The following is a 26,341-nucleotide window of genomic DNA, read 5'->3' as shown; positions in this document are numbered from 1 at the left end:
CGTGGAGTGACTTTGCACTTTGAAATGTAACTTAGTTTATATTTTTAGAAAGGGCAAAAAAACAGAGGTCAAAATAAAGAGGAAAATATTTAGATTTTGATTTTTTGGGGACCGAAGAATATCAAAAATTCTCTGTGGAAGGGGAACCCAATCCCCAGTCGTTCCTGGGGTATAGATAGCTGGCATAAAAAACCTGATCAACAATAACTAAACCATTGCGATTTTCTAACTAGAGATGTGAACCTCAAAATTAAAGAACAACAGAGAGCTGACTCAGCAGGGCCCGGCGGGTGGGTGGTGGAAGTTATAGACTAATGTTCCCCAAATGGTGTTTTGCAGACACGCAGGATTCAGTGAAGTGAAAATAAGGGCTCCATGAGAAAGTGATCGGGGCTCACCAACCTGCAGCTCCGGAGCTACATGGCTCTAAGGAGTCATTTGAGGCTCCCGACACTGACACTGCTGACCCCACTGTGGCTCCATGTTCTGCCGCCATTGAAATAGAAGAGGTAAAGGTAATTGGCTTAACGGCCATCAGGGTGGTGGGAGGGATCTGGCCACGAAACCAGCTGAATTTAGTTCCATTATTTCAGCAGCAGCGGGGCAGGGAGCTGCAGAGAGCCCCTCACTCACGAAATAGCTGCCATGCGCAACGGGGTGGGGCAAGGGGAGCCAATGGCTATCCACAAGGGGAGCCAGATCGGTCCTGCAGTTCCTGTGTCATCCTCACCTTCCATTGGCTGCGACTGGCCTCTCGCATTGCCCTAGGGTGTCCAATGAAATCGGGCCCTCAGGACTAGAGTTGGAGGAGCTGCGGTGGCTAAGGTAGGTTCATCTGCCACGTTGGGTGAGGTAATGGGAGGAGCTAACTTGGGCAGAGTTTGTTCCAGCAGGGTTAGGTAGAGGCCTCTGTGGGTGGACGGGTTAGTCCTGGGGGCTGGTTTGGGGCTGAGGTGGGTTAAGCCTGCGGATGCAGGGGGTGGGTTTTGGGCTGAAAGGGGTTAAGTCTGCGGATGCGGGGAGCGGGTTTTGGGCTGAGAGGGGTTAAGCCTGAGGATGTGGGGGGCGGGTTTTGGGCTGAAAGCAGTTAAGTCTGCGGATGCGGGGGGCAGGTTTTGGGCTGAGAGGGGTTAAGTCTGCGGATGCGGGGGGCAGGTTTTGGGCTGAGAGGGGTTAAGTCTGTGGATGCGAGGGGCGGGTTTTGGGCTGAGAGGGGTTAAGTCTGCGGATGCGGGGGGCGGGTTTTGGGCTGAGAGGGGTTAAGCCTGTGGATGGTGGGGGCAGGTTTGGGGCTGAGACAGGTTAAGCCTGTGGCTGCGGGGGCCGGGTTTGGGGCTGAGAGGGGTTAAGCCTCCGGGTGCGGGGGGTGGGGTTGGGGCTGAGAGGGGTTAAGCCTCCGGGTGCGGGGGGTGGGGTTGGGGCTGAGAGGGGTTAAGCCTGTACAAGAATGTTATTAGGGACTCTGCAAAATTCTTTCAAGTTTGAAATGGCTCCGTGGCCAAATACAATTGGGAAACACTGCTATAGTCAATTGGCGCCCAGGGCCCTAGGCAACCACCCTGCTCACCTTGCCCTAAGGCCAGCCCTGGATCAACACACACAACATGTGCTCTGATCCATAGCACCCTCTGTTAATCTGTCTCATCTCCCTGCTTTAGCAGGGATCAATGACCATGATAGATTCTGCAGTGTATAATAATCTGTAGATTTCCTGCAGTCCCTCACTGCTGTTTAGATCTGTCCCCTTAGCTTGTGTAGCTGAGTCACTCTTGCTGCAAACATCGGCACGTAATGTGACCTGTTAACAACTCTGCTTATTTTTAATAACCATTGCTAACTGGGATAGTCACAGAGGTTACCGTGTTAGTCTGTAGATTCACAAAACCAGAGAGCAGTCCTGGAGCACTTCACAGACTAACAAAATACTTAATGAGGTGATGAGCTTTCATGGGACAGATCCACTTCTGCTTCTAACGGGGATACTGACTTGTTATGGGGATTGGAATGTCCCATGTTCCCTTTCACTGAACACCTAAGAAGACTGCAAGGCGTGAACGGCTTACACATCCATTCCTCCATTGCTCTTCCTTGGGGAAATGGCTGAAGGCCTGGAGCCAGCAAGGTATTTAAGCACGTCTAAGCTACAGCTCTTAACTAATCTCATTGACCCAGAGTTTGTGTGTACTGCTGTCCATTGCAACCTGCCACCCATGTCTCCCTGTCTCGTAAACACCCACATGCGCCAGCGTGTGCCCACGTTCACACTTACCACTGTTGCTTGAGTCCTGTCCTCTGTGTTGTATGTGCAGGTGGTGATGAGCACGTCGCCCTGTGTGTTTAAGCACATATTGCTGCAGCCTTACGTCTGAAACCTTCTTATTCCTGAGATGTGCAGGACCACGACCAGGGCCGTAGGAGACCTCCCCCAGCCTCCACCCCTGCAGCCATTTATGTGACATGTCAGGCAACTTGCTGCCCTGTCACAGGCTGGCCCTGGTGTGACAATGCTAAAACATCCTCGGAAGGGAAGGGTTCAAGGCGTCGCCCGGAGGGATTTTCCTCCACCTCCCAACTTTCTAAGGCAGGAGTGGGGAAACTTTTTTTGGGCAGGTGCCATTGACCCACAGAGAAATCACTTGGGGGCCACACACAAGGCTCCCCTGGCAGAGGGGTGAGCTGGTGCGTGGCTTACAGACCCATGGGGGGCTGCTGAGGCTCAGAGACCGGCTGTGGGGCAGGAGTGTGAGGGGTTCAGTGTGCGAGAGGGAGCTGCAGATGGAGGCCAGAGGGAGAATGCAGGAGTGTGGCAAGTCCCCAACTGGGCTCTAGGGTGAGGCTGGGGATAAGGCATTTGGGGTGCAGAGGGGCTCCTGGCTGGAGCTGAGGGGAGTGGGCTCAGGGCAGGAGGTTGGGGGGTCACAGTCTAGGAGGGAGTTAGGGTACAAGAGGGGACCCAGGGCTGGGAGTGTGGGATCTAGGAGGGAGTTCTGATGTGGGAGGGGAGTCAGGGCTGGGACATCTCCTGTGAGGTAGTTGGGGGGTACAGGTGTCTCCACATGGCCCTGCACTCAACTGCAGGCACCGCCCCCCTCCGCTGATCCCATTGACTCCGATACTCAGCCAATGGGAGCTGCTGTCTGGGGTGGAGCCTGCACATGAGAGCAGCGCAGGGGGCGGAGCTTCCTCCAGCTCTTGCAGTGACATGTGCCAACCCCGGGCTGGGGAGGGGAGGGATGGCTGCTGATGGGGCTGCCTTCCCCCTCTGCCAGGATGGGCTGGCCCAGAACCAGCTGCAGCCCCCAAAAGCCCCTTTATTAATCTGGCCCTGGCTGTAGGCCAGATCGAAGCAAGCTGGCGGTGGATCCGGCTGCCAGCCGTAGGTTCCTCACCCCTGTTCTAAGGAATCTAGAGCCAGATTCTGGATGGATTTTAAGCTACAGCAGCAGATGGGCAGGTGTCTAGTGGCGTTGAGAGATGTGCCTGCACAGGCTTGCTATCTAATTCCCATGGACTTCCCTGGCACCCAGTCCTAGTGGCACCTGCATCCGCTCCTTTGTAGTTATTCATGCTGCTTGCCAGGGCATTGCTAGACATGACATTTTGCAGGTGTACTGTGAATTTTTCTGCCCAAATTTTTCTGCCCACCTGTGTCTATTCGTGCTGCTGTAATAATGTGCCTGTGAGAGCCCTGGAAGAGCTGGGGACAAATGGGTTCCTATTGTTTGTGTTTTGTAATGATGGTGAGTATGTTTTTCCTGTAGCCAGAGGCAGAGAGTCTTCTGGGAGTGGAGACTTGCGCGCAGGAAGCTATTGCAGGGAGTGGGAAAATGCTGAAGGAGATGGAGTAATTGAGCTAATCTGCTCCACAGCTGCTGCTAAGAGATCACCTGGGGCACATGCAAAGCGAATGTTGCCCATGATGGAGTCCTAAGGACAGCTCTGAGGGCTGGCCGAGGGGTGGACTGCTGCACAGCGTGCTCTGGGTGGTGGTAAGGGCTGGATGCCGCCAGCCCTGCCCCTTCTGCTTGAGGCCCCGCCCCTTCCAGGAGTGAAGAGCCGTCCCGTTAACACACAGCTTGCCCAGGGGTATGACAGGTCTGCCCCCACCCCCCCCCGGCCCCGGGTTGTCGTCTTCACTAATTATCATAGCAGGTAAGATAAAATAATGCCAGGGAGACACCAATTTTAAAGGCTGGCAGGGACCATTATGATCATGTCCAATGGTTCTCTACCAGGGGCAGGTGAACCCCTGGGGAACTCGGAGCTCTTCCAGAGGGTACATTAACTCAGCGTTTCTCAACCTTTTTCATGAATAAAAAATATTGGATTTATTTTGTGTTCATCTAATTTTTTTACTTATCCTTTTTGCACTGTCATAAGTACAATGGCAAATTTATTGCCTATCTGCCATTGCTTCCAGCAACCAGTTTACTATTAAGTTATTTAAACAATGTGTTGCATTGGTAGAAAAAAAATTGTGCATCTGAAAATTGGAGGTATGGGGGGGATAATACTAATTTGTTAAAGGGCTACTTTGCTTTAAAAAAAAAAAAAGGTTGAAAAACGCTGATGAGCTCTGACCTCAGGCCAAAGAACTTCCCCAGGGTACTGCTGTTTAAGCAAATGTCTCTCATACTTGGGAGCTGCTATAGGTGCTTGTGCGAACTCACCGGGAAGACAGAAACCACTTTCTTTAACATGCGAATTTCCTAAAAGAAGAACAACAACAAGGCTGGAGTTAGATGTGACCAGTTCCTCCTTTGCCACCCCACTTCCCCTGTTAAGCACGAATGAGCCTAGTTAGGAACAGCAGTGAATCCCATTTGCACCTGTGTGTGTGGAAGTAAGACCGACCTTTGACTGATGGCAGGGTTGTTTTCAGGGTAGTCTGATGCTGCAGACAATGGGGAGAGGAGCATACCTGGAAGTGAGGGCTGTAGTGATTGTCTGCGTTCACAACTTCTCTTTCTCTCCCTTCTCGGGATAAAACTGTCACCACCTTCCTTCCCGTCAGGTGTGTGTGGAGCTGGGAGGCAAAGATGTGGATCCCAGCTGGGGGCAGAGCCTGGAAAAGCAATCCCACGGGAAAGTCCAGGCTTGTGTGGGTCAAAATAATGAACATTGACTAAATCAACCAACATCACTACCCCTTTCCCAAGCGCCACTTACCAGCACTCTTGAGGAACTGAGCGTGGCTTCAGCGAGGGTATGTCTATACGTACGGGTGTCGGCATGCTGCAATCGATCTTCCAGGTATCGATTTTGCCATGTGTGTGAAGATGCAGCAAAATCAATCTCTCTGGGCTTGGCCATCAACCCTGATACTTCATGTGGACGTGAGGTGTAAGTGATGTGGGCGTGAGCCTGAAGATCCCTGATGCACACCAGGGAACAAGGTAGATCCTGATATGTCAATTCTAGCTATGCTACTGGCCTTACTAGAATTGCCTATAACCCTAAGCTGTGTCTACACAAGCCCCTTCCTTTCAGAAGGGGCATGTTAAAGAGTGAGGTCGAAAGATGCTAATGAGGCGCTGCCATGAATATGCAGTGCCTCATTAGCATAATGGCAGCCGTGGCGATTCAAAAGTGCGGCTTTTGAATTGTGAGCTGCCGGTGGAGACAGGACCTTCCGAAAGGACCCCCCCAGGCTTCGAAAGACCCTTCTTGCTATCTGGTGTTAGGAAGTAGGGGCTTTCAAAGACTGGGGGGGTCCTTTCGGAAGGTCCCCATCTCCACCGGCAGCGCGTGATGCGAAAGCAGCACTTATGAATCGCTGTGGCTGCCGTTATGCTAATGAGGCGCTGCATATTCATGGCAGCACCGAATTAGCATCTTTCGACCTCACTCATTAACATGCCCCTTCCTTTGGGGCTTGTGTAGACACAGCTCTAGTGTAGACCAGGTCTGAGAGGGGTATGGCAGGCATTTAAAGGGACAGAGTCCAGTAATTTTAAGTAGAGTTGTTTTTTTAAAGTCTCTTAGCAGCTTGAAGATAAATATGCTTTTGGTGACCAGCAATTCAGTCTGTCCAGCACTGATTTACCCAGCACTGTTGGCTTCCTTATGTTAGTGTGCCCCACCAGCTATTGTTTTTGGGTAGGGATGCTAAGAATATTGGTTATAACTTCTTTGATGTCACAGTGCAAATCGAGAAAATATACTAGGGAGAGTCCAAATCCAGACCACATTCCCTGTCACATTCAAATTAAAAATCCTTTTCGTTGCTTCCTTTCCCCTAACCACTGCCAAGTCTTTGACGGTGATTGTTTGTGAGCCAAGGACCTGCACATCCTGAAGCAAACCGTTATATAGGTCCTGCTGTGAGTGCAGGGTACTGGCATTGATGACCTCTGGAGGTCCCTTCCAGTTCTATGTGACATTTAATCTCCGCATATTAAATTTGGTCATGGCCCTTTAAATGGGAGAAATATAAACCCCAACAGAGAGCTACACTGGGATGCGATTTATATAATTGCATAATGCCCATCAACCCACAGTCGTTTGGCTTGAAGGTGGAAGTAACTCATGTTATCTTAAGGAGAAAAGCACCTTTTAGGTGCTGAAATGCCAGTGGTAGCTGGGGAATGGTTCTTAGACCAGGGAGATTAAGCAGATGGCTGTCAAGGAGCATTGACTTCAAATGGACTGTCAGCATTCTCGGAACATCTGGAGAACACTCCTGGTCTCTGCTTGAGACAGTGGGTTTTTTATAGTGGAACTGTGGAGGGCTCACAGTAGGACAGGCTGGAATGTGGGGTTGCTCCTGTCCCCACAAGAATTTTGTCAGGAAGTGAATTAGATGCTGGCAGCACTGTGACTGCAAGGAAGTGAGAGGAGCAGCACGTTGTACACCCGGGGGCTTCACCAGGAGGAGGAATGCCATGCCAGGACACCTGTGGTACACGCTGCTGCCGCAGGAACTTTGATATCAGACCACACAGGCCTCAGCTTGTGACACAAGGTCATGTCGCTGCTTGTCAGTCTCCTGCTGTTTATAGCTCAAATAAGAGGCTCGGATGAGGCGTGCATGTGTTGAGAGCCCAAGGGGCAGTTTTAATTCCCACTCACCTAGCACCATGTTTAGATTAAAACACTACAGCCTGACTAAAGGGCTGGGAGCCAGGAACGCCGGTGTTCCTGTTCCTGTTCTGTCCTCGGATCTGTGGCCAATCGCTTCAACCTCCCCTTGCACCTCTGTCTGCCGGGGAGAGAGACCATGCCTGACGGGGCATGGGAAAGAGATGTCCCTCAGTGGTGCAAAGCCACCTCTGTTGTTAGGTAGGGGCAGGGAAGCTGACAGCCACACCAGGCCTCTGAGTAAGGGGCGGGGGGCTCTGTGCTGCCAGAAGGGATGGGGGCTGGAGCAGCCAACCTTACTGCAGCCTGGAGCGTGCCACACTGCCCCTTAGAGCTCCCCCGAGTGTGCCGCGTGGTGCTCTGGCAGCAATGTAAAGGGCTTGGGGCTACGGCCATAGTAGCAGCAGCCTCGGCCAGAGCTCCAGGCCCTTGAGAATCACCAGGCTGTTGCCCGTTTGCCTCCCACCCCCGTCAGCAGATCTGGGCGGGGGCACCTCATGGCAGCATAAAAGAGCCCAAGTTGCTGCAACATCTTTCATTCCTGCGTTGCTTTCTTCCGAGCACTACGTGGCAGATCATGACTCTAGACCAGAGGTGCTCAACACTGGCTCACCGCAAGAACCGTCCAAGTGTGCTGTGAAATTTCATCCATTTCCCCCCGCTGTGGCAATTTGCAGAACCACAGTGGGCGGGAGGGGAGAACTGATGTATCCCATGCCAGCTGGGGCTCAAATGGGAAGCTGCCAGAGTCCCACCTGGCAGGGGGTTGGTCAATTTTCCCTGTGACGGCTCTTTGCAGAGCTGCTGTGAGGGAAAATGCCAACCCCACAGGAGCCCGTTCATGCCAGGAGGCAGCTGCAATGCTGCTTCCCAGCTGAAAGGGCTGGCAGGGAGCCCACTTCCTCTCACTGCTGCGGCAAGGTGGGAGGGAAGGAGGACAGGAGGCTGTTGGAGTGGGATGCAGTTTAAATGCCCCATCCCAGCTCCAGTGGGCTGGCAGGAAGAGGAACCTGCTCTCTGGACCTGCCTCCCCACCCTGCGAGCAATTCAACATCCCACTTGATCTTTGTTTAGCTTGTTGCACGCACAGCTGTATTGCAAACCTCTCTCGTAAGACCGCCGCCGTAGTAAATGTCAGTAAACGAGACATTTATGAGCCATTGATTCAGCTGAAAAAAGTGGGGCTTTCCTTGGAATTTTTTGTTGCACTGAAGTGTGCCATGTTATTGACAAGGTTGGGGCCCACTGCTGTAGTCATACTGGGCAACAGCTACTTACTCCGTCAGTACCTGGCCCCAGAAACTAATGATCCAACCCATGGACCAAGCTCGGCAATGAATCCTGGTCTCCTGCCATCTGAGGCACGATGTGCATATGGTACAGAGAAGAAGCTATGAACTGGCCGGTTCCTCCCTAAAACTTAATCTTCTCATTCAAGTAAACACAAGCCCCGGGCCTCTCTTGGCAGAGAGGTGGAAGAGCTTGTGTGGCCTCTGCCAGGCCCTGGCATACTCACCACGCGGGTGCATTTATCGGTGCAGTACCCCTTGAGGAGGAAAGCGGTTTCCCCAGGCGGGATGGCCATTACCGGCGTGTAGACCAGGCCCAGCTCCATAATGCCGGCATCGTAGCGTCGCAGCGTGGCTGTGTAGTAGAGGCGAATCCCTGAGGAGTCGTGGCGACCTGGCGTGGCAAGAGGACACCACATGACACCATATTGCAAATGGTACTTGGGGGGAAATGTCAGACGTGAAAAATTAAAGCTCAGTGAGGGAAGCGTCAGGAAAGCAGCTCAGTTCTTCCATTTGCTGGCTGGCTGCGTTCGTGCCTCATACTAGGGTTAGCATTTTACAAAACCTGTTAGAATCCCTTCTCTCCTTAGGCGGTTGCACCAGCAGCGACACTGGACTAAATGGTCTCTGAATACCTGTCTCAAGCCCGGGGACTGACTGCTTCTGGGGTAGCCAGAGGAGATGAGGGACTCGTACAGGAATGTCTTTGGAAGGCCAGGAGCAGCCGCAGCGGGTGGGAGTATGTTCGGGAAGCAGAATTTGATGAGACCCTTGAGCTCAGTTTGGACCCAGCGGTGAGAAGTCTCTCCCTTCTCTGCCTTTTCGAGACCCAGCCTAGTGCTGCACTGGGACAATCTGGGCTAAACCTTTATCCCAGTGTGTAGCCCAACACTCCAGCCTGAGTGAGGGCTAACGTATGGCTTCACTGGCCCAAAAGCCGGGCAGGAACCAGCCTGGGACTGAGATGCAAATGACAGCTGGAGTCCCACTGGCTCGGTAAGAGATGTAAGCTGCGATTGCCTTTTGGGGGGGCAGCTGACTTCCCAGTGCAACCTGGGAAAGCTGCACTGGCCTGCACGCTGGAAGTGGGTTAGGTCCCTGCCAAAGACCCCACGTCGGCCATGCAGGGACCCACAGTGTGTCAGTATCTCAGGCAGAAGAATCAGAGGGTTCCTTGTGTTTCCGTGTTGCCCTGTGTGGTCCCAAAGCCCGGCTCCTTCTGACCCACTGCAATGGCAGGGCTCTGTTCTCTCCTGTGGCTGGGGAGAGCCTTCCCCCAGTTACCGAGACCAGTAAGTAGCCTGCTGGAGATGGGGCTTTTTTATACCCTGTGCTTCTCTTGTGCCCCATCAAACTGGTCCGGACCCAGCCTAGCCTGAGAGTCGAGTCAGGTGGTGTTGGAAGGACAGGGTGCTTGCTCTATGCTCTGTAGTGCCCTGGGCTGGAATGCAGCACCTATGTGAATCCATCATCTCCTGGCTTCTTCCCCAGCTCTGAGCATCCCCCTCATTACAACGAGGTTCCCTCACAAATTAATCCCTAAAATTGCTGTCCTGCCTTCAGGTAACTGCCTAGCATGAAAAGAGAGCAGAGTCGCCCTTCCTGAGGCTAGACGTGAGTGATCCAGAATTCACCACTTACCTGAATTTGCCCTGAGAATCTGGACTGACTCCAGCTGAATCACCTAGGGGGTGTGTTACTTACTGCTAGGGCCTTTAGGGGGTTCCCTTTTATGCCATTCAGGTCCTTGTATTTGTGGTACATGAGCATCTGTTGATGGATGAAGCAGCATGACTAGCATCTCTCTCTCCTCTGCCATCCCTTCTCCCAGGTGGATAGTTGTGTGTAGTTTGGCTGTGCTAGGAACTTTGCTTAGTGCAATCTGTCCTGCAGGGGTGGAGCTTTGGATGAGCAAATGATAAAGAGCCCAGAGCCACTGGCCTGAGAGTGCCTTTGGAGGATGGGAATTTCAGATTGTATCTGTTCTACTCGCGTGGCTGTTACAAAAACAGAGACTATGTTGTTACTGGTGGTGGAGGCGTGTGAGCAAGTGTGTGTGAGAGTGAGAGAGAGAGAGCCAGGGCGTGAGCTGTTGTATTCATTCTCTAGTGCTGAGGTGGAGGAGGAGAAGAAATTATGGAGATTAAGGACAGTGAAATGTGCACTCTCTACGATGATGCAACATCTTCCGCTCTGCTGAGGGTTCTGCCCCAGGCTGTCATTAACAGAAGATGCACCGGCTGGTCTCTAAGGCTTTGTCTACACTACACTGTGCAGCTCGTGTTGCTAAAACCTGAGCAGCGTAAGCACTGTTTGTTGGCACTTTTGCCAATGAAATACTTCCACCCCCTAAGAGCAGGATCGGGGGATCATGTTGTCAGAGCTGTTTACAAGGCCACTTGACAGAGCAAACTTCTGTCTTGGAGTGGGTGGGAGAGGGGATTTAAGTACCTGTGACTGAGGGCAGGTCTACACTAGACCTTAAAGTCGATTGTAGATACACAGTTCCAGCTATGGCAATTGTGTAGCTGGAATTGACGTATCTATGATTGACTTACCTGGCTGTCCTCGCTGAGGGAGGTTGATGGGAGAAACTCTCCTGTCGACCTCCCTTACTCGTCGCGAGACCGGGGAGCACAGGGATCCCTGATCATTTGATTTTGCGCATCCTCACAAGGTGCATGAAATTGAACCCCGGAAGATCGATCCTGACCAGGTCGATCTCCTGGGTAGTGTAGATAGACCCTTCCAAGAAGCTTTGTCATTTAGTTGGCAACGTAGACAAAGCCTTAGTGAAACGTCACTGCAGAAGACCCCCTTTGGTCTCTGATCCTGGCCTAACCCTTTGCAAACTGATCTGAGCGGAAAAACGGGTCTCAGCTCTGGGAAAAGTAGAACTATTCTGCAGTCAGTGCTTGTGCGCAAGTCCTTCTTTCTGGAACACAACAGGAAGGTCCATGTGAGGGGACAGGGTCTGAGTCAGATTTGCAGCAGGCTGGTTTGATGCTTTTCTTAGAAAAACCTCTCGAGGTGCAGTGTGCAGACCATGATTCCTATTCACTCCATTCATTGACTGGTGGTGACAACACACTGAGCCCTGTCTATACTCGAAAAGCTTTGCAGGTAGAGATTCAGCAGTAAAACCCTCCCCCCCTGCAATCCACAGTGGGGACGTGGCTCATACCAAAAAAGAGAGAGTTTGCCAGTACAGTTTACACCAGTTCCCCAAACACAATAAACTACTTAGTGAAATTGGTATATTGAATGTTACTGGTAGAACTTTGCCTACAGTAGGAGATTTGTTGGACTAGGTTTGTGTTAAAAGAAAAAAATCACATCTCTAAGCAGCATTGCCATGCCAGCAAATCTTTTAAGTGGAACCCAGGCCCTCATCCCAAGAGTGGAGGGAAATGGATTAAGAATGGCACAATCCTGCTGGCTGATTTGCACAGGAAATTTTTAACTGCTCTGTGCCTTAGTTTTCCTATCTGTGGAATGGGGCTAATAATGCTGCTCTACCTCATCAGGGGATTGGGAGGCTAAATTAATTGTATGAGTATGTTCAGCTCCTCACCACTAAGGTAAAGCAAGTGCACAGCATTGACCAGCCCTTCTGGAAGGATGGTTGAAAATACAGACAATCCCCTGGGGAGGCTGTCTGGGGTGGGCTTGTCCAGATGAGCTCACAGAACCCTTCCCCATGGAAGGCTCTTCCTCTCCAACAATGGGGATAAAAAGGAGAAATTGCACCCATGCTGGCAGCTGGGTGGGTAGGAGCAAGACAAACCTCCAGCAGGTTGGAGTGATACTGGGGTAATCTGCCTGCTGGTGAGTGGGACGCATCAGAGATGAAGGATTGATGACTGCTTCAAGCTGAAAGACTTAGACCTTTAGACCAGGTATTATGCTCATGCTTTTGGATCTGTAGGTCTAGGGTTACAGCCTCATTGTATGGCTCATGTGGAACCAGTTACACTGTGCTCCGCATTTACGTTGTTCCTGGAAGAGTAAAGAACAGTATAGCAGTAGGTGAAGCAATGCCAACAGGGAGACCCACAGCTATTCTCTACTCTACCCCTACCCACACAGCAACTGGTGATTAAAGCAGGTGTGAGAGGGTTTATTCTTTTACCCTCCCCCTTCTCTGGTCCTTCTCACATGAAGAGAGAACAGTGATTCCTGAAATTCAGAGATGCAAACAATCAAATGTTTATTGGGGTTAGCTTCCCACAAGCATGAACCAAGGGTCCATTCCTTTTTCCCTTGTTTTTCCGACCTACTTCCTGTTTGACCCCATGTATATAGTAATAGTCTCAGGTAGACCTTAACCAATCATGCTACTGTCTTAACCCCTCTAATCCAGAAACCTCTTGTCCAGCAAACTCCATAATCCAACATGGTTTTAGTTAGCTGGATGACCACTTAGTATGGGTGTGGCCAAGCTTCCCATGGTCCCAGAAAGTTTGTTTCCAACCACCAGTCCTGGCTCTCAGTGTTCTGTGCTGTTATCTGTAATTTACCTCTCAATGATTTCTAAGAGCTTAGTAAGCATTGGAAGTGTTGGTACTGTGCTAGAAAATATTCACCTCCTGTCATCCGGCAAATTCTCTCATCTGGCACTGGACAGGTCCCAAGACTGCTGGACGAGAGAGGGTCAACCTGTACTGAATTAAACTAGCCAATCCTAACATATTACAACATGATTCTCTAACCAGTTGCATCCCACCACATTAACTGGTTTACCCCAGAGGTGAGAAAAGTACCCCAAAAGTTACTTGAGTAAAAGTACAGCCGCTTTTGGGTGAATGTACTTAAGTACAAGTCACTGGTATCCCTATGGGAAACTACTTGAGTAAAAGTATGTGCACGTGCAAACACATCACATCTTTGTTGTACTCAAGTGCCCAGAAGTGAAAGCAGCTGCACGTTTACTCAAGTAACGTTTTGGGTAATTTTCCACCTCTGGTTTATCACCCAGAACAATTAGCTGTACAGGAAATGGAAACAATCACAGAACCAGACAAGACACGAGAAGTCGTTCTTCTGCTCTGCTCTGCGCTGGTTAGGTCTCAGCTGGAGTATTGTGTCCAGTTCTGGGCACTGCAGTTCAAAAAAGATGTGGAGAAACTAGAGAGGGTCCAGAAAAGAGCAAGAAGAATGATTAAACGTCTAGAGAATGTGACCTATGAAAACAGGTTGAAAGGATTGGGCTTGTTTAGTTTGGAAAAGAGAAGATTGAGGGGAGACATAATAGCGGTTTTCAGGTATCTAAAAGAGAGTCATAAGGAGGAATGAGAAAACTTGTTCTTCTTGGCCTCTGAGGATAGAACAAAAGGCAATGGGTTTAAACTGCAGCAAGGGAGGTTTAGGTTACACATTAGGAAAAAGTTCCTAACTGTCAGGGCCGTCAAACAGTGGAATAAATTGCCAAGGGAGGTTGTGGAATCTCCATCACTGGAGATATTTAAGAACAGGTTAGATAGATGTCTATCAGGGATGGCTTAGATAGTACTTGGTCCTGCCATTGGGGCAGGGGGCTGGACTCGATGGCCTCTCGAGGTCCCTTCCAGTCCCAGTGTTATATGATTCTATGAACCAGACATACAAACAATAAAGAAATGGGGAGTAGGTCCTTACCAGACAAACATCAAATTAAGGTTTAATGACTGATATGAAATTTACCTTCCTTACTGGTTTACAAGGCCTCAGACTGATAGACTGATATTGATCCTTTGTTAACATACCTAAGTATAGGCTTATACAGGCAATCCAGCATACCTATTTTCTAACAGCAAGAGCATGGGAGTCAGGACTCCTGGGTTCTCTGAATAGCAAAAACAAAGTTAGCTACAATGGTTTTCCCCCTTGGCACGTTTTTCAGATTTGAGCTGTAAAGGGAAAGGCCAGGGTAGCTGGAGCTGAGAGAGCTCGGACTTATTTATAAGAACTTGTCTCTGGGTTGGATTCATCAAACGGGTAAGAATAAATGGGGTGATGTTATTGGTTAAAGGGAAAAAGCAGTTAAAATAATGAAAGGAGCGAGCGGCATATTTATAGACATGTTGCTTCTCGAGTCTTGGAATGTCATGTGATTGATCTGCAGTACATATGCTCTGGCCTCCTAAAAATACTCTGGGATATTTGTGGAGTGATTTGATTTGATGTAAATGCAGAAATTTGGTAATTTAGCGGCATTTTTTTAAAAATGTGTCGACTGTCAAACTTATCAAGAAATGCTATTTATTCACTCTAAAAACATCTCCCCCATCCCACTCCCACCTAGCCTGCTCCCTCGAGAATGAAATTCAACCCTGGTGTTTGAAAGCAGTGTGGCGGCAGGGTGAGGGGTGGGGCGGAAGGCAGGGAGACCAAGAGTTTGCATACTTGGGACCGGAAGATGTTTTCACACCCCAGAGGCAGGAAGGATGGTCTAGTCACTAGTGGTGACTAGTGGTTATAGGATTAGTCTAGCAGGACCTGCACTTTAAAGTATTGGCTTAGGCATGTGCTTCTTGTGGCACCTCGGGTAAGTCCCTCAGCCTCTTTACACATCAGGTCTGCAGCTATACAATGGGAAGGATGGCACCTCACAGAGACAAGGAGCTGAGATAATACAGCCATAAGTCCCTATGAATACTTGAGCATGAGGAAAAGCCTGTATAGCCTGATTCTGAGGTTGCTTTGTCCAAAGGTAATAACCATTGCTCCTAGGGTCTCTTTTTGCCGCTGTGTGACTTTTTTGGCCAGTTTATTTAACCACTCTGTGCCTTAGTTTTCCTATCTGTGAAATGGGGCTAATAATGCTGCTCTGCCTCATCGGGGATTGGGCAGCTAAATTAATTGTATGAGCATTTTTCAGCTCCTCATTGCTAAGGTAAAGCAAGCGCACAGTATTGACCATTTATGCTCTTGTTATTTATTCCAAGCCAGGATACCTGTTCATAATGAGGCTATTCTAAGCTGGGAGCTATTTCATGTAGACCACCGGAAAGTGACTTCTAACACTTAACAGGTGGTGCTGCCATCTTGCTTCTGTGCAGACTTGTTTTGTCTGCTTTGATTTTATTGCATTGGATTTGGCAATTAGCTGCCTGAACCCTCCAAGTTTATGGGCTTCCTGTTGTTTGGGAAGACTCTGACGAAAGGTGCAGATAGGAACATGCCAGTGTGAGGGGTTAACAACTTTGCTTTGAGTCAGGCATAGTGAAGGCAGTTCAACAGTTCTCCCAGGGCTTCTCAGCCCAGTTCTGAAAGGTCTCTTTGCACCCAACACTGGCTGCTGCAGCCCTGGACTGGAGCCGGCCAGTGGGCTTAATGGTGCCAGACTGCTTGGCAGGTTGGCAGCCTGCAGGGTACGAGGCAGAGCACAAGCCAAGCCAGACACAGAGCACAAGCCAAGCCAGACAACGCTGGCGAGCTTCAGCTCCAGACCAAACTTCTCCTCTCGCGCTGGAAGTCTCACAGGCAGGGCCTTTGCATGAGATCCCCTGTATTTCCTGGCTTCAGCTGGGTTATAAATACCAAGCCCTAGGCTGGTATCAGCAGGATCTAGCTAGCAGGTCGTAAAAGAAAGGGCTCACTTTGCCTGTGTCCCTCAGGGAGACCTGCTAAGGAGCTCCACTGGGCTGGGCTCTGCAGGGATCTGGGTAGGAGCTGGCTTCCGACGGCTTTCCAGTGACTGTGCAGACCGAGGTCTATGCCCCAGCTGTTGCCAGACCTGCCGATGGGGATGCAGCAAAGGGGGCAGTTGCCCTGGTGCCGGCTGTTCAAAAGAGCTGGTGGCTCGTGACTGCCTCTGCTGCAACTGCTGGAGTGGCAGCAGCCGGAGCCCCAAGCCCTTTGAGGCAGGGCCAGAACTCCATGCAACATGCCCCAGGCAGGTCTGAGAGCTGGCTGTTCCCAACCCTGCCTCTTCTGCCTGAGGCCCCGCCCCTTCTGGGAATGCAGAACTGCCCCCTCCACACACACACCTTGCCCAGGGGCCCAGCAAGGCTTTAGATTCCGGCTGCCTCTAACTAAAGCAGTTCTATCCAAGTTGCAGCCTGGCATCTCTCTCCCTGAGCTGTGCAAGTAGGGGCAGTTAGATCCTGGGGGGGACAGGAGCTCCCTTCCCAAGGAATGAGCCTGGGAGGTTTGCTGCCGTGCTGTGCTGTGCCATCTGCCCTCCCAGGGGAGACCAACCCAGGAGTGGTCTGGGACCTCAGGGTGTTGGTGCCAGGGTCGCAGGCAGCTGAAGAGTGTCTATAGTTTGTTTTTTAACCCCTTGGGTTACAGATTTCTCCGGGCTGTGCTGGCCCCATACAGGAGTCTCTGGTCCCAGCCCGAGGTCTGTGAAGGCTTTTCTTACCTTTGAACACCAGGGGGTTGTGATAATGAACCTCAAGCCGTAAATATCTGGAGGATCCGGGACCACCAAAGGCAAGTCCTGCTTCTTCTGGGTAGTAGAAAGCCTGGAAGCAGGAGAGGAGAGCCTGTGAGGGGACTGTGCACTGCTGCGACATGGAGCCGGGCAGAAGAAGCTGGCGGGGAAGGATGTGAGGCAGTGGTCGCTCTCTGGCTCACAGCTGTGTGCGGTGGACTTGGGGGTACCGTCCCGAAAGGCTGTGGGAACGGGTAGGCGTCTGCCACACTTACACTGCATGCATATGGGCAGAGCCATAGGATGAGGTGGGGCAGCTGCCCCGGTCCCTGCACTGTTGGGGGTCCTGTGGCAGCTTATCCCAGTCATCTTATGGATGGGAGAAGGGAGAATTACCTGGGGCTGGGGGTTGTGCAGTGGCAGAGGTAGAAGGAGCAGGAGCAGGAGGAGGTTGCTGCCTCCCCCAACCCATGCTCATCACGCTGGTGGTGAGAGTGGGGCAGGCTGCCACTCCCACCACCCACCTGGTACGTGGGGGAGAAGACCCCCTGCTGCTGCCGTGCACAACCCCCACCCCCAGGTAGACCCTGGACCCTGATGCTGGGGGAAGGGGGGACCGGGTGAGGTGAGGGCGGAGCAGGGGAGAAGTGGGGCATGGGGAGGGGTTGCCCAAGGCCCCGCCCTCATCAAGTGACAACCCTGCACATGAGAGAGACCCTCAGTTGGTACAAACTGTCACAGCTCTGTTCGGCTACGTCTACACGTGCAGCCAACATCGAAATAGCTTATTTCGATGTTGCGACATCGAAATAGTCTATTTCGATGAATAACGTCTACACGTCCTCCAGGGCCGGCAACGTCGATGTTCAACTTCGACGTTGCTCAGCCCAACATCGAAATAGGCGCTGCGAGGGAACGTCTACACGCCAAAGTAGCACACATCGAAATAAGGGAGCGAGGCACAGCTGCAGACAGGGTCACGGGGCGGACTCAACAGCAAGTCGCTCCCTTAAAGGGCCCCTCCCAGACACACTTTCATTAAACAGTGCAAGATACACAGAGCCAACAACTAGTTGCAGACCCTGTATATGCAGCACGGACCCCCAGCTGCAGCAGCAGCAGCCAGAAGCCCTGGGCTAAGGGCTGCTGCCCACGGTGACCACAGAGCCCCGCAAGGGCTGGAGAGAGAGTATCTCTCAACCCCCCAGCTGATGGCCGCCATGGAGGACCCCGCTATTTCGATGTTGCGGGACGCGGATCGTCTACACGTCCCTACTTCGATGTTGAACGTCGAAGTAGGGCGCTATTCCCATCCCCTCATGGGGTTAGCGACTTCGACGTCTCGCCGCCTAACGTCGATTTCAACTTCGAAATAGCGCCCAACACGTGTAGACGTGACGGGCGCTATTTCGAAGTTACTGCCGCTACTTCGAAGTAGCGTGCACGTGTAGACGCAGCTTTCATGTCAGTGGAACTGAGTGAGCATCTGGCCCATGCATGAGGTTCACCTGTCTGGGGGGGGAGGGGATATGCAGCAAGGCTGAACCCAAACCCCAATACCAAGATCTAGACCTGCAGTCCCACAAGCTGCAGGGGGTGTTCAGGGTGGAGTTCCGATTCATCTCTAATACGAAGGAGGGACAAATGGAACATGCACCCAACGTGAGAGTGAAAATCAGTGCACCAGCCACTCCTTTATTTGCACACCTGAGCTCCCATGGCCCACGCTGCAAGCACATGTCTGCAGTAGTTCAGTCGGTCAGGCTTCATCTTGGAGTCACAGGGCCCATTGTAGTGTGGAAAGCTGTCGAATTCTGCAGCACACTGGAACACTTCCATATGATGGACTATAGCTTCATTGCCTGCTGTGACCACTGGCTCATACTGCAAAAGATGGATCCGAGAAGAAGGCATGAGTGTCAATAATGGAGGATAGTGACCCTGCAATTATCTAAAGCAGGGCTCAGCAACCCCCCAACACGCATGCCAAGAATGGCACAGGAGATGATTTTCATCGGCACATGCAGCGGGAGTTCAGCCCTGGCCCTCTTCTCTTATGAAGCTGGGAGCATGCTCCAAGCCAGACTGCCTGTGGATTAACAAAAGACCAGCTAACGGTACCAACCACCATCTAAACAGTAAATCTGTGCCTCTTAATTATTCATGAATGAAGCTGTTGCAAGTAGGACTATTAGTGACTTGAAAAAGTATGACTGGCACTTGGACTGTACGCAGAGGCCAGAAGGTCAGGTTTCGGCACATGGCCTCAGAAAGGTTGCTGAGCCCTGATCTAAAGCACCGATCACCATCCTATCCCTGTTTCTGTTCAGTATCCAGAGAGTAGATCTCAAAACGCTTTACAAACTAAATGTGCCTGGATGTTGATGATACAGGTTTGTTGCTCATCCACCACTGAAACGCAGTCACCTTTGATGCAGAACATGGAAGCTGTTTAACAAGGACCAGCAATGACAGACAATGGTTAAAGACAGGAAGTGAAGGAAAATGTATCCAACTGACAATCCGGGTGGAATGTGTTTTCCAAATGTTAAATCATGTGTCCAGAATCTAATAATGCATCTGACACTTCCTTTCCAGACATGCCATTGCTGTTGTACCTACTGCCTAGACAATTCAAGAAAGCAGAGTGGTGCTCCTGTCCACAAAGTTCCCACCTCCTGCTAGCCTGCTGAGAAGCCTGTGATCTTTGGATTTTGCAGCCAGTCAACCCTAGTGAACATTGTCTTTAGGAGAAAGGTCACAGAAGGAGGCTGGGTGTGAAGATAACAAGCCACAGGGAAGCTGCCGTGTGGTTGGTGTCTCTAAAAGTATCTTCTGGAATGTGCTACCTTGAGAACTCAAAGATGGGCTTTGGAGCACGGAGAGGACTGTGTGTTCAGGATACTGGCCAAGGAAGGACAAAACAGAGGAACACCTCCACTGGGTGTTAAGGGCATGGAGACAACTTGCCTGAGTTTAGGGGATTAGCTCCAGGGGAAATACCCCAGTTCTTCAGAGAAGGCTTTCTTCCTCCTTACCATGACAATGTGATGTCTCGGGAAGCCGTCTGGAAGCTCCACCATATAGCACCAATAGGTGGTCTCCTGGCTGGGAATGACCACGTTAGGGGCTCTTATCTCCATGGTCTTCACATCCCTGGGCAGTTCAGGGGTACTGATGTTGGGCTTCAGCAGCTGCACCCTCTGCAGCCCCTTGTATATGGCAGAGATGTTGATTGCTTGGAGAGAACGGACTGGTTTTTCGAGGATCCCATAGATAAGGTGCACGGTGCCATCCTGAAATGAAAGACAAAGGGGGCTGGCCCAGCAGGGGAGATCTTGCAGAACATTAGAATGCCTGTGCCAATTTTAATGCCCTTTGAGATGGAATGAGTTAGGCAGGGTGATGCTACCTTTCCAAGCCAGGCCAGTTTGGAGGCCTACTGTTATTTTATATCTGTCTGTCACTGCCATGTTGTGCAGGGAGCTGCTTAGAATGACATCACAGATTTAGGGGAATTTAGCTGCGATTATTTCATAGCATTAGTCCCCAGTCAGAGGCAGTTGACTATCACTTTAGATAGTTTTAATTACTTTATTCGGGGTGTATCGGTTTATGACAATTCCAGCTCTTTTCTAGATATAATAAATTAATGCCTGTATATTAACAGTGAACTACAGGTTGAGCCTCTCTAGACCTGGATTCACTCATGTGGCAAAAGCTGTAAACCAGCATGATTTTAGGTAGCCGGATGCCCACTTATCATGGATGTGGCCAAGTTTCCCGTGGTTCCATAAAGTTTGTTTACAGTCACCCGTCCTGGCTCTCAGTGTTCTGTGCTGTTATTTAGCTGTAATTTATCCCTAAATGTCTTCTAAGAGCCCAATAAGCAGTGAAAGTGTTGGTAATGTGCTAGACCATATTGACTTCCGATGGTCTAACAAATTCTCTTGTCTGTCACTGGTCGGGTCCCAAGTGTGCCGGATGAGAGAGGTTCAACCTGTATACCATTCCCCCTCCCTAAACATAAGGCTCTCTCTGTCAGTCTCCCTCTTTCTCATTTATTCACACATACGCTCACACACTCAGAGACAAAGTTGTTGTTAGGGGAGTCTGATCCAACGACAGCCAGTGAAAAGACTCCTGTTGCTTTCCATGGGTTTTGGCTGCACATTGTGATGTGGAATGATGTAGAAAATGCATCTAAATAGCACTAAGGTGTCTGTGCTAAGTGGCAGAGTGCAGTGGGACCCGGGTGAAATCTACATTTTATGGAGACTTACAGAGAGCTGCAGGTGGCTTTCGTAACTGCGAGTGAAATCTCAGAAGTGACAGCAGTAGAAGTCTTCCTCTTCAAAGGGATGGGGCGCTGATGTTCTCTTACAGGCATGTGCCAAATAGACCCGTTCAGACAAAAAACTGGGAAGTGTGTCGATGAACTGTTGATTTTCAATTGTTTGTTTTACTCTCGCGCGCGTGCGTGCGTGCGTGCGTGCGTGCGTGCGTGCGTGCGTGTGTGTGTGTGTGGGGCCAAACAGCTGAACTGTGAGTGCCAATGAGGCAAGCACTTGATCTACCTTTCTATCTAATCATCTTTATATTGCTGCCCATGACAGGGGTATCTGAGCACTTTCCCCGTACAAGCAGTAGTCATAGCAAAGGCCCGATTGGGCTTCCTGGACTCTCTGGCATGTGTCCTTTTTGTGGGGTCCAAATTCACTCGGGTGGGGTTGTTGGTGGGTTGGGGAGCTTTAAAAAGATGTAGTTTTCTGCATTTTTGCAGGGCTGGGTGGGATGGGAATTAAGGATAAAATGGTGCCTGTGCTGTGAGTGCTATTGTTCCCTAACAACCATCAGTGTGTGTATTCAAGATGTAGTCTCATGTTCTGATTCCTTCCAAGAGAGTTGAGAGGCCATTGACCCATGAGCAGCAGTCAAAAACACAAGGCCCTCCACAATACAAGGGCACAAATGCAACATCCAACAACCAGACTTTATACGTATCTAGCTCCTTTGAGCCAATCCAAGCCCCTTTCCTCCAAGGGTCTTTTCATTAGTGAATTAACCCTTTGTACCTCCCACGGTGCAAGTAGTATCTCTGTTTGTACACCTGAATCACAGAGGGGTGAGGCCACATGTCTGCATTCACACAGCAAGTCAGTGCCACAACCAGAGGCCTGATTCTGATACCACACCCTTTTACACAAGCATAATTCACTGATTTCAATGGAGTTACTCTTAATGTACACCAGTGTAAACACAATCAGAAGCCAAAACACCCTAACTTTCAATCCAGAGCCCTGGTCTTGCTGACTTTTGACCCAGAGTTCTAACCACTAGACCACAGATACTTAAACATCACCAGAGCACACACTGGACGAAATCCTGAACCCAGTGAAGCCAATGGACTTTTTATCAGCGGCGTAGCCATGTTAGTTTGTATCCGCAAAAACAACAAGTCCTGTGGCACCTTATAGACTAGAATTTTTTTGGAGCATAAGCTTTCGTGGGCAAAGACCCACTTCGTCAGATGCATGAAGCTTAGGCACCAAAAAATCTGTTAGTCTATAAGGTACCAATGGACTTTTTGCCATTGACTTCAGAATTTCACCCATCCGTTAGCAGTTCAGTACTGCTCTCTCAGTGGTAAGTGATCCCAATGCACCTGTCCACCTGCGGGACAGAGGAGTCAAGTGAGCAGCCCATTTTGTAAACCAGAGAACAGCTTAGCTGGTGCTTTGCCTCTGCCCATGGCTGGGCACTGTAGTACCTCAATAAGGTAGTCCTTTGGATCACAAGTGCTGAAGGCTCTTTTGAAGACAAGGTAGAGGCCCTCAGAGGTTCGGTGTGCTTTCAGGAGCTGGTAGTCCTGCTGGGAATCCATGTGAACCTGCCCTCTCTCATCACTCCATGCATCCTGCCAAGGAGGGGGAAAAAATCCTTATCACCAGTTAGGCGAGGTTGGTTTGCCAGTGATAGTCAATCTTAGCAGGCCTGTCTTTTTGCTCTGTGTGCACCCAGGAAGCTGGCACACTGGGGTCCTAGCCAATGTTCTCTCTAATGGTTTTTCCATCCAAGTTCAGAATACATTTTAATTGCAACAAGGCATGTGCCGATGTGCACCACCAACAGAAACACATGCTGCCGGCTTGTGCAGCTGTGGGTGCTCTGCCAATCTGCCAGTCAGCAGGGTGGCACATGAATCTTTCCTGGGTGGCCCCCCAAGGGCTCAGTTTACAGGGAACACTGGTCCTGGGCCATGAACTGTGCTCCTGTGTGCTCCTGTGATGCAAATAATATTACATTGGTCAGCGGCATTTCACCATAGCGCAGTGGTGTGACCATAAATTTTACCCAGAATTTATATGGCACAGAAAGATTTTTAGGGAGTCAAAATGTATTGTTGAAGGGGTGGGGGAGGAACAGTATTTACTAAGCACAGCAGATGCTAGTAACTTTTGAAAAAGTATCTTAAGTTTTTGGGTCAGTAGTGCTCGTGTTCCTTTGAGCAAAGGACTAGATTTTGGACAAGCAGCACAGAGGTAGGAAGATCCTGCGGGGATGTAAGAAGATAGTGCACCTGTCCATGATGAAATATTTGTTTCAAAGACTTGTCACAGACCAGCTGCCACTGGCCTATGATCAAGACACAGCCTTTCCTTGGAGGACTATGGACATGACTCTGCAGGCCATTATTTGCATTAGTAGACCTTAATTACCTGCAGCCAGAACTTGTTCTAAAATACTGCCCGTGATCTCAGCAAGACCACTCTAAGAGTAAGATATTGTTAGGCACCATATACAGGTGGCAAAACTGGCTCAATAAACAATCTTGGGTTTAAAGATTTAGTGGATCAAGGCCTAAAACCGTCCTGGTTCGGGGAGTATGTCCTGGTTCGGGAAGTATGTCCTTTTCATCTCCTACAATTCCTGGGTACAGGAGGAGATTGGGAAATATTTCACTGCACATACTCCAGTGGAGCAGCCACTGATTTCATCTCATTTTATGTTTGTCTGAGAAATAAAAAGAACTAGACAGCCTGGCATCCTTTCAACTTGAAGCGTAGAATTATATTGCTTGAACATATTGTCCCAAGAAAGGGAAAATAAAGAACCAAGAATGGCATTTGTTTTCATAGAAATTTGTTGTGTGAATTAACATTGCAGAATGCAGAGAAGTTAAGCAAATTTGTCTCTTTTCAGAGCTAATAAACACAACCAGAAGAAAGACTTCCAGGGAGAGAAACAATAGACTACAGATTTCTATAGGTCTCCATAGAGCTGTAAAAGATGCTATTAAGCACCGAAATGGAATTGAAAGTCAAGACACTGAGTGCTTTTGAATTGAGTGCTGTACATCTTACAATAAGCATGTAAAAGCCATACTAGAAATATTCCTTTATGTTCTTTTTTAAACCCAATGCTTTGCAAACCTGTGGCATTCAGGTCATCCCACACTGATAATTAGTTGGTAATTAGTGAGAAAACTAGCAGGAGTAAGTGGCTTAAGCCCTCCTTTTCATCCTTCTATTGTAGATTTCTGTACTGATACTTGCAAGGGAATATTTTATTTGGAATTTCAAACTGATGGGATGAAATCAGAATTGCTTTCTACCTTGAAACATATTGTAGTGAGCCCAACCCAAAGCCCCGCGGGGAGTTCATATGATTTGTTATTTCAAATACACACCCGCTGGAAAGAAAAATCAATTAAACAAAAGAGCTAATATTCAATACCAAAATCAAAGCAAGCTCAGAAATCGGCACTCCAGCTGCCTGTCTAGCTTTTGTCTTTTTTGTCCCCCTAAAATACATTTGCATGTTTAGTTTCTTCTAAGACCATGCTGCCGGCAGCAGTCAATCATATAGTATTTTCCAATGTCCTGTTGATCTTTGCTACTGCTTCAAATCTGACTTGCATCCAGCTTAGTGAGACCAGCAGGAGGGGACCTTCTGGATGATAACTTTTGCCCTTTCTTGATGTCATTAACTGGAGTTGTGGCTAATTTTTAATGTGATTGACAAATGCCCAAGTGAACTACGTAGTGGGTGAATACGGTAGCTGCTGCTATCCAGCCACCTGTTTCGGTACTTGGGAAATAAATATAAATAAAGACACAGGGGTCAAGAAATGAGAGCAGCTGTTAGCTCCTCTCTGCTAGTCTAACAGCATGTGTGGTTCAGTAGCTACCTTATTCTGTTCTGTTCTGTTCTAAGTCCTATATCATATTCCTCACTGAACCTGCCAGCACCTCTTAACCACCCACAGCTAATAGTACAGATCCAACCTGAAGGACTCACTCAGCCAGCACTCTATGGACGCCACTGGGAGTCACAACTGGGTAAGTTTCAAGCCTTTCCCATGACAGAGCAAAAACTGCCCCAGGATGGGACTCCTGGGACAGGCAGATGAGCTTAGAACCCTGGCGAAGTTCAAGCAACTTACCCCGAAATAGGAACTGTGCCCGTCACTCCAGAGCACAACCAGGTCGGCATTCTCAAACTCACCCCGGTCCGACATCCCAAAGAGCAGCCCAAATTTCGGCTCCTTGAGCAAGAGCTGGAAATGCACCACCTGCTCTGGGTAGCTGACATTCCACGAGAGCTCCAGGAAACTCTGAGGATCCAGGGGCACCTTGTAAGGGAAATAATTTTCCTGGGGAGCTGTGCCTTGCAGGGCCACCACCAGGATCACCAGAAAAACCATAATCATGGTGAAATACATGGAGGCCACCTCCCGGAGCCGGAGACTTGAGCAGCGGGATCGCCTGTTCCCGGCCGACTGCATGCTGGGCAGAAAGGCACTCACACTCCTGGCTTTTGCCATTTATGTGTTGGGCCTCCTGGGCAAGCTGGGTAATTTAATTGCATTTGGTGGTTGGGAAATTGGATTGTTGTTTTGACCTCCCACCCCCACCTTCTGGCCAAACACTTGTCATTCTCTGCCTCACCCTAATTGGCTCTAATTGTACATGGACATTATCAATGAGAATTGAACCAGACTGGGCTGATTTTATTCTCTCTTACATCATGTGGCGTGGGTTGAAAAGTGCTCTTTTCCTGCGAGCGGCTCTCACCAAGCCCCACACTGATCTTTCCTGCCTGACTTTCCTTCTCACCACAGTTGCAGCCTGCTGTGCACCCCTCAATCTCTGCCAAGGCCTCTGTGATAACACTGTACAGCTCCTTGTCTCCCCGTTTCTCACACATCTCTTTTAGGGTCTGATCCTTCTGCCTTTTCCTGTTGATTTAAATGAGACATTCCCACAGTGCATGTAAATGTTCCCTCTAATTTTTTCCCATCTGTGTGCAGAATAAATTTTTATGCACCAAGGTATACGTGGATGTGCACCACCAATAAAGATGCACACTGCTGGCTGTGGGCATGCTGCCAATCACCTGGGTGACACCTGAATCTCTCTTGGGGGCTGCCCAAGTGCTCAACTTATAGGGAGCACTTGTCCCTATGGCTTCTCCCAAAGCACCAATGGGCAGGGGGAGTTCCTTTCCACCCACTCACCTGGCTGGATCTCTCCTATCTGTGGACAAGCCCCAAAGACACTCAGCTGATCCTTCTTTAACCTGCCTCCCTCCTGCCTTCAGAGATCCA

The 26,341-nt window shown here is 49.8% G+C and overlaps 1 protein-coding gene across 1 annotated transcript in view; it reads right to left on the bottom strand.

Moving 5' to 3' along the window:
* DBH (dopamine beta-hydroxylase) overlaps positions 1-25,558 on the bottom strand; it is a 38,105-nt gene extending 12,547 nt beyond the window's left edge. Inside the window, exons 1-9 of the mRNA XM_075015361.1 lie at positions 25,178-25,558; positions 22,502-22,648; positions 19,770-20,027; positions 18,439-18,615; positions 16,720-16,822; positions 8,597-8,763; positions 4,922-5,065; positions 4,671-4,709; positions 2,270-2,329 (exon numbers count right to left, since the gene is read on the bottom strand). Of these exons, the coding sequence (XP_074871462.1) occupies positions 2,270-2,329; positions 4,671-4,709; positions 4,922-5,065; positions 8,597-8,763; positions 16,720-16,822; positions 18,439-18,615; positions 19,770-20,027; positions 22,502-22,648; positions 25,178-25,558 (1,476 nt within the window). The remainder of the gene's footprint in view (positions 1-2,269; positions 2,330-4,670; positions 4,710-4,921; positions 5,066-8,596; positions 8,764-16,719; positions 16,823-18,438; positions 18,616-19,769; positions 20,028-22,501; positions 22,649-25,177) is intronic.
* Positions 25,559-26,341: the final 783 nt, after the last annotated feature.

This window comes from Carettochelys insculpta, chromosome 21, assembly GCF_033958435.1.
Source record: "Carettochelys insculpta isolate YL-2023 chromosome 21, ASM3395843v1, whole genome shotgun sequence".
Taxonomy (NCBI): Eukaryota; Metazoa; Chordata; order Testudines; family Carettochelyidae; genus Carettochelys; species Carettochelys insculpta.
The sequence above is the reverse complement of the archived record's forward strand: the minus strand, read 5'-3'. Positions and strand labels throughout refer to the sequence as shown.